The sequence below is a fragment of the Oncorhynchus kisutch genome, unplaced genomic scaffold (assembly GCF_002021735.2).
Source record: "Oncorhynchus kisutch isolate 150728-3 unplaced genomic scaffold, Okis_V2 Okis04b-Okis11a_hom, whole genome shotgun sequence".
NCBI classification, from domain to species: domain Eukaryota; kingdom Metazoa; phylum Chordata; class Actinopteri; order Salmoniformes; family Salmonidae; genus Oncorhynchus; species Oncorhynchus kisutch.
The window spans coordinates 2,592,950-2,609,316 of NW_022261981.1; the positions used below are offsets into that span (position 1 = coordinate 2,592,950).

General features: G+C 44.2%; 1 protein-coding gene across 5 annotated transcripts in view; it reads left to right on the forward strand.

Moving 5' to 3' along the window:
* Nucleotides 1-16,367, forward strand: part of LOC109877486 (ABC transporter G family member 20-like) — a 63,662-nt gene that overhangs the window by 23,266 nt on the left and 24,029 nt on the right. For all 5 annotated transcript variants that reach the window (XM_031813037.1, XM_031813036.1, XM_031813038.1 and 2 more), the window contains 4 exons: nucleotides 10,618-10,692; nucleotides 14,057-14,237; nucleotides 14,882-14,978; nucleotides 15,255-15,423. In XM_031813037.1, the coding sequence (XP_031668897.1) occupies nucleotides 10,618-10,692; nucleotides 14,057-14,237; nucleotides 14,882-14,978; nucleotides 15,255-15,423 (522 nt within the window). The remainder of the gene's footprint in view (nucleotides 1-10,617; nucleotides 10,693-14,056; nucleotides 14,238-14,881; nucleotides 14,979-15,254; nucleotides 15,424-16,367) is intronic.

Consider the following 16,367-nt stretch of genomic DNA (forward strand, 5'->3'; position numbering starts at 1 on the left):
CTATTACCACGAGACAGACATTTAGACAACTTCTGCCTACTGTATTCCCTCTGACCTATTACCACGAGACAGACATTTAGACAACTTCTGCCTACTGTATTCCATCCCCTCTGACCTATTACCACGAGACAGACATTTAGACAACTTCTGCCTACTGTATTCCATCCCCTCTGACCTATTACCACGAGACAGACATTTAGACAACTTCTGCCTACTGTATTCCCTCTGACCTATTACCACGAGACAGACATTTAGACAACTTCTGCCTACTGTATTCCATCCCCTCTGACCTATTACCACGAGACAGACATTTAGACAACTTCTGCCTACTGTATTCCCTCTGACCTATTACCACGAGACAGACATTTAGACAACTTCTGCCTACTGTATTCCATCCCCTCTGACCTATTACCACGAGACAGACATTTAGACAACTTCTGCCTACTGTATTCCCTCTGACCTATTACCACGAGACAGACATTTAGACAACTTCTGCCTACTGTATTCCATCCCCTCTGACCTATTACCACGAGACAGACATTTAGACAACTTCTGCCTACTGTATTCCCTCTGACCTATTACCACGAGACAGACATTTAGACAACTTCTGCCTACTGTATTCCATCCCCTCTGACCTATTACCACGAGACAGACATTTAGACAACTTCTGCCTACTGTATTCCATCCCCTCTGACCTATTACCACGAGACAGACATTTAGACAACTTCTGCCTACTGTATTCCCTCTGACCTATTACCACGAGACAGACATTTAGACAACTTCTGCCTACTGTATTCCATCCCCTCTGACCTATTACCACGAGACAGACATTTAGACAACTTCTGCCTACTGTATTCCCTCTGACCTATTACCACGAGACAGACATTTAGACAACTTCTGCCTACTGTATTCCATCCCCTCTGACCTATTACCACGAGACAGACATTTAGACAACTTCTGCCTACTGTATTCCATCCCCTCTGACCTATTACCACGAGACAGACATTTAGACAACTTCTTCCTACTGTATTCTATCCCCTCTGACCTATTACCACGAGACAGACATTTAGACAACTTCTGCCTACTGTATTCCATCCCCTCTGACCTATTACCACAAGACAGACATTTAGACAACTTCTGCCTACTGTATTCCCTCTGACCTATTACCACGAGACAGACATTTAGACAACTTCTGCCTACTGTATTCCATCCCCTCTGACTTATTACCACGAGACAGACATTTAGACAACTTCTGCCTACTGTATTCCATCCCCTCTGACCTATTACCACGAGACAGACATTTAGACAACTTCTGCCTACTGTATTACATCCCCTCTGACCTATTACCACGAGACAGACATTTAGACAACTTCTGCCTACTGTATTCCATCCCCTCTGACCTATTACCACGAGACAGACATTTAGACAACTTCTGCCTACTGTATTCCATCCCCTCTGACCTATTACCACGAGACAGACATTTAGACAACTTCTGCCTACTGTATTCCATCCCCTCTGACCTATTACCACGAGACAGACATTTAGACAACTTCTGCCTACTGTATTCCCTCTGACCTATTACCACGAGACAGACATTTAGACAACTTCTGCCTACTGTATTCCCTCTGACCTATTACCACGAGACAGACATTTAGACAACTTCTGCCTACTGTATTCCCTCTGACCTATTACCACGAGACAGACATTTAGACAACTTCTGCCTACTGTATTCCATCCCCTCTGACCTATTACCACGAGACAGACATTTAGACAACTTCTGCCTACTGTATTCCCTCTGACCTATTACCACGAGACAGACATTTAGACAACTTCTGCCTACTGTATTCCCTCTGACCTATTACCACGAGACAGACATTTAGACAACTTCTGCCTACTGTATTCCATCCCCTCTGACCTATTACCACGAGACAGACATTTAGACAACTTCTGCCTACTGTATTCCATCCCCTCTGACCTATTACCACGAGACAGACATTTAGACAACTTCTGCCTACTGTATTCCATCCCCTCTGACCTATTACCACGAGACAGACATTTAGACAACTTCTGCCTACTGTATTCCATCCCCTCTGACCTATTACCACGAGACAGACATTTAGACAACTTCTGTCTACTGTATTCCATCCCCTCTGACCTATTACCACGAGACAGACATTTAGACAACTTCTGCCTACTGTATTCCCTCTGACCTATTACCACGAGACAGACATTTAGACAACTTCTGCCTACTGTATTCCATCCCCTCTGACCTATTACCACGAGACAGACATTTAGACAACTTCTGCCTACTGTATTCCCTCTGACCTATTACCACGAGACAGACATTTAGACAACTTCTGCCTACTGTATTCCCTCTGACCTATTACCACGAGACAGACATTTAGACAACTTCTGCCTACTGTATTCCATTCCCTCTGACCTATTACCACGAGACAGACATTTAGACAACTTCTGCCTACTGTATTCCATCCCCTCTGACCTATTACCACGAGACAGACATTTAGACAACTTCTGCCTACTGTATTCCCTCTGACCTATTACCACGAGACAGACATTTAGACAACTTCTGCCTACTGTATTCCATCCCCTCTGACCTATTACCACGAGACAGACATTTAGACAACTTCTGCCTACTGTATTCCATCCCCTCTGACCTATTACCACGAGACAGACATTTAGACAACTTCTGCCTACTGTATTCCATCCCCTCTGACCTATTACCACAAGACAGACATTTAGACAACTTCTGCCTACTGTATTCCCTCTGACCTATTACCACGAGACAGACATTTAGACAACTTCTGCCTACTGTATTCCATCCCCTCTGACCTATTACCACGAGACAGACATTTAGACAACTTCTGCCTACTGTATTCCATCCCCTCTGACCTATTACCACGAGACAGACATTTAGACAACTTCTGCCTACTGTATTCCCTCTGACCTATTACCACGAGACAGACATTTAGACAACTTCTGCCTACTGTATTCCATCCCCTCTGACCTATTACCACGAGACAGACATTTAGACAACTTCTGCCTACTGTATTCCCTCTGACCTATTACCACGAGACAGACATTTAGACAACTTCTGCCTACTGTATTCCCTCTGACCTATTACCACGAGACAGACATTTAGACAACTTCTGCCTACTGTATTCCCTCTGACCTATTACCACGAGACAGACATTTAGACAACTTCTGCCTACTGTATTCCATCCCCTCTGACCTATTACCACGAGACAGACATTTAGACAACTTCTGCCTACTGTATTCCCTCTGACCTATTACCACGAGACAGACATTTAGACAACTTCTGCCTACTGTATTCCATCCCTTCTGACCTATTACCACGAGACAGACATTTAGACAACTTCTGCCTACTGTATTCCATCCCCTCTGACCTATTACCACGAGACAGACATTTAGACAACTTCTGCCTACTGTATTCCATCCCCTCTGACCTATTACCACAAGACAGACATTTAGACAACTTCTGCCTACTGTATTCCCTCTGACCTATTACCACGAGACAGACATTTAGACAACTTCTGCCTACTGTATTCCATCCCCTCTGACCTATTACCACGAGACAGACATTTAGACAACTTCTGCCTACTGTATTCCATCCCCGCTGACCTATTACCATGAGACAGACATTTACATCTGAGTAATTTAGCAGATGTTGTTATCCAGAGAGATGGATCAGTTCTCACTTCTCTATTTTAGCCAGTTCCATTGTCCTGCTGAACCACTAAGGCAGAAGTGAAAGTAGTGTGAAGTGCATAGTACTGTATTCTGCATTTAGCTTCTCACACTCAACACAGATCTGATGGAAACACACTGATAAGACTCTCTATGTTCCAAATGGCACCATATCATTATTATTATTATTATAGTGCACTACTTTCTACCAGGACCCTTAGGGCTCAGGTTAAAAGTAGTGCACTATATAGGGAATAGGGTGCCATTTGGGACACCGAGGTTCCTTGTACCACCTGTGTAATGTATTCAAACTGTATTTAGGGCACATTCTATCACCACAAAGTGTGTTCTACAGTTCTACCTCTGTGTTCTACTCTACAGTTCTACCTCTGTGTTCTACTCTACAGTTCTACCTCTGTGTTCTACTCTACAGTTCTACCTCTGTGTTCTAGTCTACAGTTCTACCTCTGTGTTCTACTCTACAGTTCTACCTCTGTGTTCTACTCTACAGTTCTACCTCTGTGTTCTAGTCTACAGTTCTACCTCTGTGTTATATTCATCCATAAGAACTCATGGCTTCATTATAAACATCTTGTTGGTCATCAGTTTGTCAATGGCCCAATGCAGATAACAACATCAACAAATACCTATTTAGACCTAATGCTTTCTAATAAGCTGGAGAGAATAATCAAACTATTGATAACTGAGATCAGATTGTAATTTAACCGTGATTGCAAGAACGCTTACAAAACAGAGTTCCAACAGAGTTTTAAATACTTGTGAGGTAACAAGAACGCTCACTAACTTAAAAAGAAAACTATACTAAGACAATAACATGTAAGAGAAAGAATAGCCTTGGTTAAATGACAGACTGGTCAAATCAGGGTTTAATAGAAAGGAAGAAACCACAAAAAACATCTGGACAGAAATCTGTTCAGAGAGCTGAGAAACAAGGTCATCTCCAGCTACAAGGTCATCTCCAGCTACAAGGTCATCTCCAGCTACAAGGTCATCTCCAGCTACAAGGTCATCTCCAGCTACAAGGTCATCTCCAGGTACAAGGTCATCTCTAGCTACAAGGTCATCTCTAGCTACAAGGTCATCTCCAGCTACAAGGTCATCTCCAGCTACAAGGTCATCTCCAGCTACAAGGTCATCTCCAGCTACAAGGTCATCTCCAGCTACAAGGTCATCTCCAGCTAAATCAAATCAAATCAAATTTTATTTGTCACATACATGGTTAGCAGATGTTAATGCAAGTGTAGAGAAATGCTTGTGCTTCTAGTTCCGACAATGCAGTAATAACCAACGAGTAATCTAACTAACAATTCCAAAACTACTGTCTTATACACACAAGTGTAAGGGGATAAAGAATATGTACATAAGGATATATGAATGAGTGATGGTACAGAGCGGCTTAGGCAAGATACAGTAGATGGTATTGAGTGCAGTATATACATATGAGATGAGTATGTAAACAAAGTGGCATAGTTAATGTAGGGTATGTAAACATTATATTAGGTAGCATTGTTTAAAATGGCTAGTGATATATTTTACATCATTTCCCATCAATTTCCATTATTAAAGTGGCTGGAGTTGAGTCAGTGTGTTGGCAGCAACCACTACAAGGTCATCTCCAGCTACAAGGTCATCTCCAGCTAAGACAATCAACAGACAACTTCTTCATAAATGAGGTGAAAGGTGATTTGGAAAAACAGACAGTTTAACAGGAGAGACACGTTTAAGGGAGATATACAACTGGAAGGTGATGGAAGATTGATAGAGGATAGCTAATCTCTAGCCACTATTTGAATCATTTCTTTAATCAGGTTACAGTGAGAAAGTTATGTATCACCCAATGTGGTGACTTTTTCACAATATTTGTATGATTCCAACTACTGAATCAGGCCCCTCCCTCAGTAGCTACAAGGCTCCAGTGTTCACAGACAGATAAAACCAACAAGGACATAGGTGACATGATGACTGGGCCTGAGCCTTCACCACCTGACGTTAGTGATTTATTTATTTATTTTTTTTATTTTACCTTTATTTAACCAGGTAGGCAAGTTGAGAACAAGTTCTCATTTACAATTGCGACCTGGCCAAGATAAAGCAAAGCAGTTCGACAGATAAAACGACACAGAGTTACACATGGAGTAAAAACAAACATACAGTCAATAATGCAGTATAAACAAGTCTATATACAATGTGAGCAAATGAGGTGAGAAGGGAGGTAAAGGCAAAAAAAGGCCATGATGGCAAAGTAAATACAATATAGCAAGTAAAATACTGGAATGGTAGTTTTGCAATGGAAGAATGTGCAAAGTAGAAATAAAAAAATAATGGGGTGCAAAGGAGCAAAATAAATAAATAAATAAAAATTAAATACAGTTGGGAAAGAGGTAGTTGTTTGGGCTAAATTTTAGGTGGGCTATGTACAGGTGCAGTAATCTGTGAGCTGCTCTGACAGTTGGTGCTTAAAGCTAGTGAGGGAGATAAGTGTTTCCAGTTTCAGAGATTTTTGTAGTTCGTTCCAGTCATTGGCAGCAGAGAACTGGAAGGAGAGGCGGCCAAAGAAAGAATTGGTCTTGGGGGTGACTAGAGAGATATACCTGCTGGAGCGTGTGCTACAGGTGGGAGATGCTATGGTGACCAGCGAGCTGAGATAAGGGGGGACTTTACCTAGCAGGGTCTTGTAGATGACATGGAGCCAGTGGGTTTGGCGACGAGTATGAAGCGAGGGCCAGCCAACGAGAGCGTACAGGTCGCAATGGTGGGTAGTATATGGGGCTTTGGTGATAAAACGGATTGCACTGTGATAGACTGCATCCAATTTGTTGAGTAGGGTATTGGAGGCTATTTTGTAAATGACATCGCCAAAGTCGAGGATTGGTAGGATGGTCAGTTTTACAAGGGTATGTTTGGCAGCATGAGTGAAGGATGCTTTGTTGCGAAATAGGAAGCCAATTCTAGATTTAACTTTGGATTGGAGATGTTTGATATGGGTCTGGAAGGAGAGTTTACAGTCTAACCAGACACCTAAGTATTTGTAGTTGTCCACGTATTCTAAGTCAGAGCCGTCCAGAGTAGTGATGTTGGACAGGCGGGTAGGTGCAGGTAGCGATCGGTTGAAGAGCATGCATTTAGTTTTACTTGTATTTAAGAGCAATTGGAGGCCACGGAAGGAGAGTTGTATGGCATTGAAGCTTGCCTGGAGGGTTGTTAACACAGTGTCCAAAGAAGGGCCGGAAGTATACAGAATGGTGTCGTCTGCGTAGAGGTGGATCAGGGACTCACCAGCAGCAAGAGCGACCTCATTGATGTATACAGAGAAGAGAGTCGGTCCAAGAATTGAACCCTGTGGCACCCCCATAGAGACTGCCAGAGGTCCGGACAGCAGACCCTCCGACTTGACACACTGAACTCTATCAGAGAAGTAGTTGGTGAACCAGGCGAGGCAATCATTTGAGAAACCAAGGCTGTCGAGTCTGCCGATGAGGATATGGTGATTGACAGAGTCGAAAGCCTTGGCCAGATCAATGAATACGGCTGCACAGTAATGTTTCTTATCGATGGCGGTTAAGATATCGTTTAGGACCTTGAGCGTGGCTGAGGTGCACCCATGACCAGCTCTGAAACCAGATTGCATAGCAGAGAAGGTATGGTGAGATTCGAAATGGTCGGTAATCTGTTTGTTGACTTGGCTTTCGAAGACCTTAGAAAGGCACGGTAGGATAGATATAGGTCTGTAGCAGTTTGGGTCAAGAGTGTCCCCCCCTTTGAAGAGGGGGATGACCGCAGCTGCTTTCCAATCTTTGGGAATCTCAGACGACACGAAAGAGAGGTTGAACAGGCTAGTAATAGGGGTGGCAACAATTTCGGCAGATAATTTTAGAAAGAAAGGGTCCAGATTGTCTAGCCCGGCTGATTTGTAGGGGTCCAGATTTTGCAGCTCTTTCAGAACATCAGCTGAATGGATTTGGGAGAAGGAGAAATGGGGAAGGCTTGGGCGAGTTGCTGTTGGGGGTGCAGTGCTGTTGTCCGGGGTAGGAGTAGCCAGGTGGAAAGCATGGCCAGCCGTAGAAAAATGCTTATTGAAATTCTCAATTATGGTGGATTTATCAGTGGTGACAGTGTTTCCTATCTTCAGTGCAGTGGGCAGCTGGGAGGAGGTGTTCTTATTCTCCATGGACTTTACAGTGTCCCAGAACTTTTTTGAGTTAGTGTTGCAGGAAGCAAATTTCTGCTTGAAAAAGCTAGCCTTGGCTTTTCTAACTGCCTGTGTATAATGATTTCTAGCTTCCCTGAACAGCTGCATATCACGGGGGCTGTTCGATGCTAATGCAGAACGCCATAGGATGTTTTTGTGTTGGTTAAGGGCAGTCAGGTCTGGGGAGAACCAAGGGCTATATCTGTTCCTGGTTCTAAATTTCTTGAATGGGGCATGTTTATTTAAGATGGTTAGGAAGGCATTTTTAAAAAATATCCAGGCATCCTCTACTGACGGGATGAGATCAATATCCTTCCAGGATACCCCGGCCAGGTCGATTAGAAAGGCCTGCTCGCAGAAGTGTTTCAGGGAGCGTTTTACAGTGATGAGTGGAGGTCGTTTGACCGCTGACCCATTACGGATGCAGGCAATGAGGCAGTGATCGCTGAGATCTTGGTTGAAGACAGCAGAGGTGTATTTAGAGGGGAAGTTGGTTAGGATGATATCTATGAGGGTGCCCGTGTTTAAGGTTTTGGGGAGGTACCTGGTAGGTTCATTGATTATTTGTGTGAGATTGAGGGCATCAAGTTTAGATTGTAGGATGGCTGGGGTGTTAAGCATGTTCCAGTTTAGGTCGCCTAGCAGCACGAACTCTGAAGATAGATGGGGGGCAATCAGTTCACATATGGTGTCCAGAGCACAGCTGGGGGCAGAGGGTGGTCTATAGCAGGCGGCAACGGTGAGAGACTTGTTTTTAGAGAGGTGGATTTTTAAAAGTAGAAGTTCAAATTGTTTGGGTACAGACCTGGATAGTAGGACAGAACTCTGCAGGCTATCTTTGCAGTAGATTGCAACACCGCCCCCTTTGGCAGTTCTATCTTGTCTGAAAATGTTGTAGTTTGGAATTAAAACTTCAGAATTTTTGGTGGTCTTCCTAAGCCAGGATTCAGACACAGCTAGAACATCCGGGTTGGCAGAGTGTGCTAAAGCAGTGAATAGAACAAACTTAGGGAGGAGGCTTCTAATGTTAACATGCATGAAACCAAGGCTATTACGGTTACAGAAGTCGTCAAAAGAGAGCGCCTGGGGAATAGGAGTGGAGCTAGGCACTGCAGGGCCTGGATTCACCTCTACATCGCCAGAGGAACATAGGAGGAGTAGAATAAGGGTACGGCTAAAAGCTATGAGAATTGGTCGTCTAGAACGTCTGGAACATAGAGTAAAAGGAGGTTTCTGGGGGCGATAAAATAGCATCAAGGTATAATGTACAGACAAATGTATGGCAGGATGTGAATACAGTGGAGGTAAACCTAGGTATTGAGTGATGAAGAGAGAGATATTGTCTCTAGAAACATCGTTGAAACCAGGAGATGTCATTGCATGTGTGGGTGGTGGAACTAATAGGTTGGATAAGGTATAGTGAGCAGGACTAGAGGCTCTACAGTGAAATAAGCCAATAAACACTAACCAGAACAGAAATGGACAAGACATATTGACATTAAGGATAGGCATGCTTAGTCGAGTGATCAAAAGGGTCCGGTGAGTGGAGAGGTTGGTTGGTGATTTAGACAGCTAGCCAGGGCATCGGTAGCAAGCTAGCATAGGATGGAGGTCTGTTAGCCACCCCTTACGTTCCGTCAGTAGATTAGTGGGGTTCCGTGTGGTAGAGGGGATTAATCCAAATCACACAACAACAACAAAAATAAAAACAATAGATATAGTTATAGAGGCCCAAGAAGAAAATATAATAATAATAATTTTAAAAATAATTAAAAAAAAATAATAATAAAAAAATTGTCCGATTGTCTATTCAGATAGCAGCCGGTAAGACAGCTAACGGTTAGCAGGCCGCAGATGGGCGTTCAGGTAACGTCGCGACGGAGGAGCCGGCCGAATAACTCCTTCGGGTAGATAACGTCGGCAGTCCAGTTGTGAAGGCCCGGTGGGGCTCCGCGAAGGCAGTAAAACGGGTCCGGATAGGTGACTGCAGCCCAGGTGTGATTGATGGAACTCAGGAGTGATTGACGGAGCTTGCTAGCTCCGATGGTCACACGGATAGCAGCTAGCTAGCTGTGAGATCCGGGTATGAATGTCCAGGGACATGGAGAGAAAAATTGGTCCGGTATGTTCCGTTCCGAGCCGCGCTGCGCCGTACAGAACTGGCGATAGATTTTCGAGCTAAAGGATAGCTGATGACCACAAAACGATTTGCCAGTAAAGGAGCTAACTAGCTTCTGAACTAGCTTCTGGATTAGCTTCTGGCTAGTTTCAGGCTAGCTTCTTGGAGTTTCTGGCTAGCTTCTTGGAGGATTACAGATCTGAGGTAAATAATACTTTTTTATAAATATACATTGGTGAGGCGGGTTGCAGGAGAGTGTTTTGAAGATGAGTTGATGGAAAATAAAAATAAAATGTATGTGAAAAAGTTGTAAATATATATATATACAGGACACGACAAGACGAGGACAAAAGACGTCTGAACTGCTATGCCACCTTGGAGACTATAGACTGATATAATTATACCATGAGCAGATATCTCTCCTGTCACACTAAGACCTGTCCTACAGGAACATTCATGACTAAGGCTCTTTCTTAATCTTTCCTTGATTCCTCACATCCTCTCTCCTCGCCTCCTTCCTCAACTCCATTGTAAATAACCCTGCTGTTTTCTATCTCTCCAGGTGGGTCTGATGAGGAATGGCCGACTGTTGGCCGAGGGACATCCAGAAACCATGATGAAACAGCACAATGCACCGGTGAGTACCCTACAACACAGTGGACTGCTGACGGAGTAGACTGCTGACGGGGTGGACTGCTGACAGATTGGACTGCTGACAGATTGGACTGCTGACAGATTGGACTGCTGACAGAGTGGACTGCTGACGGATTGGACTGCTGACGGAGTGGACTGCTGACAGATTGGACTGCTGACGGAGTGGACTGCTGACAGAGTGGACTGCTGACGGAGTGGACTGCTGAAGGGGTGGACTGCTGACGGAGTAGACTGCTGACAGATTGGACTGCTGACAGAGTGGACTGCTGACAGAGTGGACTGCTGACAGATTGGACTGCTGGCGGAGTGGACTGCTGACAGAGTGGACTGCTGATGGGGTGGACTGCTGACGGAATGGACTGCTGACGGAGTGGACAGCTGACAGAGTTGACTTCTGACGGAGTGGACAGCTGACAGAGTTGACTGCTGACGGAGTGGACTGCTGATGGAGTAGGACAGCTGACAGAGTTGACTTCTGACGGAGTGGACAGCTGACAGAGTTGACTGCTGACGGAGTGGACTGCTGACGGAGTGGACTGCTGACAGATTGGACTGCTGACGGAGTGGACTGCTGATGGAGTAGGACAGCTGACAGAGTTGACTTCTGACAGATTGGACTGCTGACAGAGTGGACTGCTGACGGATTGGACTGCTGACGGAGTGGACTGCTGACAGATTGGACTGCTGACGGAGTGGACTGCTGACAGAGTGGACTGCTGATGGAGTGGACTGCTGAAGGGGTGGACTGCTGACGGAGTGGACTGCTGACAGATTGGACTGCTGACAGAGTGGACTGCTGACAGAGTGGACTGCTGGCGGAGTGGACTGCTGACGGAGTGGACTGCTGATGGGGTGGACTGCTGACAGAATGGACTGCTGACGGAGTGGACAGCTGACAGAGTTGACTTCTGACGGAGTGGACAGCTGACAGAGTTGACTGCTGACGGAGTGGACTGCTGATGGAGTAGGACAGCTGACAGAGTTGACTTCTGACGGAGTGGACAGCTGACAGAGTTGACTGCTGACGGAGTGGACTGCTGACGGAGTGGACTGCTGACGGAGTGGACTGCTGATGGAGTGGACTACTGACAGAGTGGACTACTAATAGAATTGACATCTATCAGTGTTGAAATCTAGCATTTTTATTGGCTAATAGTGTTGTTAGCTTTGTGAAATGTTAACGATGGTGACGACTAACAGTGTTGACCCCAAACAGTGTTGATGACTTACCATTTTAACTCTTGACTGTTGCCTTTGTGTCCAGTAAATATTTTTGGTTGGCTAACAGTAACCCTTTATCACCACTAGACAACAGTAACCCTTTATCACCACTAGACAACAGTAACCCTTTATCACCACTAGACAACAGTAACCCTTTATCACCTCTAGACAACAGTAACCCTTTATCACCTCTAGACAACAGTAACCCTTTATCACCTCTAGACAACAGTAACCCTTTATCACCACTAGACAACAGTAACCCTTTATCACCACTAGACAACAGTAACCCTTTATCACCTCTAGACAACAGTAACCCTTTATCACCTCTAGACAACAGTAACCCTTTATCACCACTAGACAACAGTAACCCTTTATCACCACTAGACAACAGTAACCCTTTATCACCACTAGACAACAGTAACCCTTTATCACCTCTAGACAACAGTAACCCTTTATCACCTCTAGACAACAGTAACCCTTTATCACCACTAGACAACATTAACCCTTTATCACCACTAGACAACAGTAACCCTTTATCACCACTAGACAACAGTAACCCTTTATCACCTCTAGACAACAGTCCTGTTAACAGTAACCCTTTATCACCACTAGACAACAGTCCTGTTAACAGTAACCCTTTATCACCACTAGACAACAGTAACCCTTTATCACCTCTAGACAACAGTAACCCTTTATCACCACTAGACAACAGTAACCCTTTATCACCACTAGACAACAGTAACCCTTTATCACCACTAGACAACAGTAACCCTTTATCACCACTAGACAACAGTAACCCTTTATCACCACTAGACAACAGTCCTGCTAACAGCAACCCTTTATCACCTCTAGACAACAGTAACCCTTTATCACCTCTAGACAACAGTAACCCTTTATCACCACTAGACAACAGTAACCCTTTATCACCACTAGACAACAGTAACCCTTTATCACCACTAGACAACAGTAACCCTTTATCACCTCTAGACAACAGTAACCCTTTATCACCTCTAGACAACAGTAACCCTTTATCACCACTAGACAACATTAACCCTTTATCACCACTAGACAACAGTAACCCTTTATCACCACTAGACAACAGTAACCCTTTATCACCACTAGACAACAGTAACCCTTTATCACCTCTAGACAACAGTCCTGTTAACAGTAACCCTTTATCACCACTAGACAACAGTAACCCTTTATCACCACTAGACAACAGTAACCCTTTATCACCTCTAGACAACAGTCCTGTTAACAGTAACCCTTTATCACCACTAGACAACAGTCCTGTTAACAGTAACCCTTTATCACCACTAGACAACAGTAACCCTTTATCACCTCTAGACAACAGTAACCCTTTATCACCACTAGACAACAGTAACCCTTTATCACCACTAGACAACAGTAACCCTTTATCACCACTAGACAACAGTAACCCTTTATCACCACTAGACAACAGTAACCCTTTATCACCACTAGACAACAGTCCTGCTAACAGCAACCCTTTATCACCTCTAGACAACAGTAACCCTTTATCACCTCTAGACAACAGTAACCCTTTATCACCACTAGACAACAGTAACCCTTTATCACCACTGACAACAGTAACCCTTTATCACCACTAGACAACAGTAACCCTTTATCACCTCTAGACAACAGTAACCCTTTATCACCTCTAGACAACAGTAACCCTTTATCACCACTAGACAACAGTAACCCTTTATCACCTCTAGACAACAGTAACCCTTTATCACCACTAGACAACAGTAACCCTTTATCACCTCTAGACAACAGTAACCCTTTATCACCACTAGACAACAGTAACCCTTTATCACCACTAGACAACAGTAACCCTTTATCACCACTAGACAACAGTAACCCTTTATCACCTCTAGACAACAGTCCTGCTGACAGTAGCCCTACATTTACCCTATTGCCTCCTACCATCCACCCACCCACTGTAGACTCCTTCAGCTATGTGAGACGTCTGACTGTGTTGACTGCTTTCTGTGTTGACTGCTTTCTGTGTTGACCACTGATCATATAAACCCTTGACTGTGTTGTCTGTGTGTTCAATTGACTGTGTTGTCTATCTCCTCTACTGCCCCATCCACCCACTGCAGACCCTGGAGAAAGCCTTCCTGCAGCTGTGTGAGACCTCAGACCAGGTGGGCTCCAAACACAGCACCTCCCCTCTGGGCGGGGTCCTAGAGAGCAGCCAATCATTCGAGAGCGGCCGGGACGAGAGTCTACCAATCCTGGGAGCCGGATCGGGACCAGTAGAAGAGCTGCCCAAATACTCAGGTAAATGTAGGGTTGTATGGACACTACACTGTATATACTCAGGTAAATGTAGGGTTGTATGGACACTACACTGTATATACTCAGGTAAATGTAGGGTTGTATGGACACTACACTGTATATACTCTGGTAAATGTAGGGTTGTATGGACACTATACTGTATATACTCAGGTAAATGTAGGGTTGTATGGACACTACACTGTATATACTCAGGTAAATGTAGGGTTGTATGGACACTACACTGTATATACTCAGGTAAATGTAGGGTTGTATGGACACTACACTGTATGTACTCAGGTAAATGTAGGGTTGTATGGACACTACACTGTATATACTCAGGTAAATGTAGGGTTGTATGGACACTACACTGTATATACTCAGGTAAATATAGGGTTTATGGACACTATACTGTATATACTTAGGTAAATGTAAGGTTGTATGGACACTACACTGTATATACTCAGGTAAATGTAGGGTTGTATGGACACTACACTGTATATACTCAGGTAAATGTAGGGTTGTATGGACACTATACTGTATATACTCAGGTAAATGTAGGGTTGTGTGGACACTACACTGTAGACGAATATTGCTGAACATTGCTGCTTAAACTGTGTGTGTGTGTGTGTGTGTGTGTGTGTGTGTAGCGGACTGGAAGGTACGAGTCAGGCATGTGATGCCAAAGTGGAGGAACATCGCAGCTCTGATTATCAAGACCACGGTGCGGATGAAGAGAATGCCAGGGTGAGGATGATGATGGTAGTGATGGTGATAGTGATTTTGGTGGTGGTGGTGATGATGAAGGGGGGTGATGGTGGTGAGGATTATGATGGTTGTGGTGGTGGGGGGGGTGAAGGGTGGTAGTGCTAATGGTAGTGGTGGTGATGATGATGAAGGGTGACGGTGTTTATGAGGATGATAATGAGGAGGAGGCAGAGGATGATGACGAAGAGGAGTAGTAGTAGAATGAGAATGAAAGATTTCCAGTAGTATTTGACCCAGTGTCTGGTATCTGTCCAGGTCCCTGTGTTTCCAGTTCCTTCTGCCAGTCATCCAGATCTCTCTGATGTGTCTGTGTATCGGAGGAGACCCCAAAGGAATACAGGTGGCTGTGGTCAACAATGAGACCTCCTCCAGCTCCTATAGCCAATCCCTGCTCTCCTTCCTGGACAACTCCAGCGTGCAACAGGTACTGGACCAATCAACTGGGTGGCATTCATTAGTACATACTGTAGCAAAGCGTTTTGCCACGGAAAAGGAAAAACAAGCGTTTCTTATTGGACAAGTTCAGTTAGTCCCTCCCTGTTTCAGTCTGGAGGCAAACTAAATGTCCGTTTGTTCGGTATTAAGGGGTCAGACAGAGTTTGTTGTGGAGGAGGGGCACGACCTAAAAGAGGAAGTAGGAAGAGTTACACTCTACACTCAGTCCCTGTTTACCTCTAGGTAGTTGGTTTCACTTCTGCTCTGCTCTTTATCATTCCAAAAACACGTTCATGTGCTGTGTGTCTGTACAGAAACAAGCCAAGCAAAAGCACTTTCAGAGCCAACTACATAATTCACCTTTAAAAGGAATTGTGTGTTTTGTTATTACAGTACGGCGAAACAGTTTGAGTATCTACCACACTGTCCTCCTGGTCAAAATCCCGTGAGCAAAATTATGTCTAAAAGATGTATAGAGTACCACATTATGAGTCATAATACCCATAAAACCTAGCGGTCAAACGGGGAAATGGTTCCAATCATTTTTCCACCATTCATTTTTACCATAGTGGATTTTAGAAACACTTTGAATAAGGGCTGTGTTTCGTGTATTCTTACCCTGGGGTGACGTTTTGATAACCTTGTAAATCTCTTTAGGACTTAAAAAAGAAGAAATGTAACCTTTATTTAAACAAGGTGCATTTTGTCTTGTTTTGACTGTGATATGTGATTGTTTATCTACCTTAGTTGAATGCTCTGACTGAAAGTCTCTCTGGATAAGAGCGTCTGCTGAATTACCAAAATGGAAATCTGGAAATGAACGTTATTCTAATGAGCTGCGCCCCCCAAATAAAGACCACATTTGATTGGTCTGAACCGGACCAAATCTTAACCAATCATAATGTCTGTTTCACAAGTGTGGACAGTACAGTA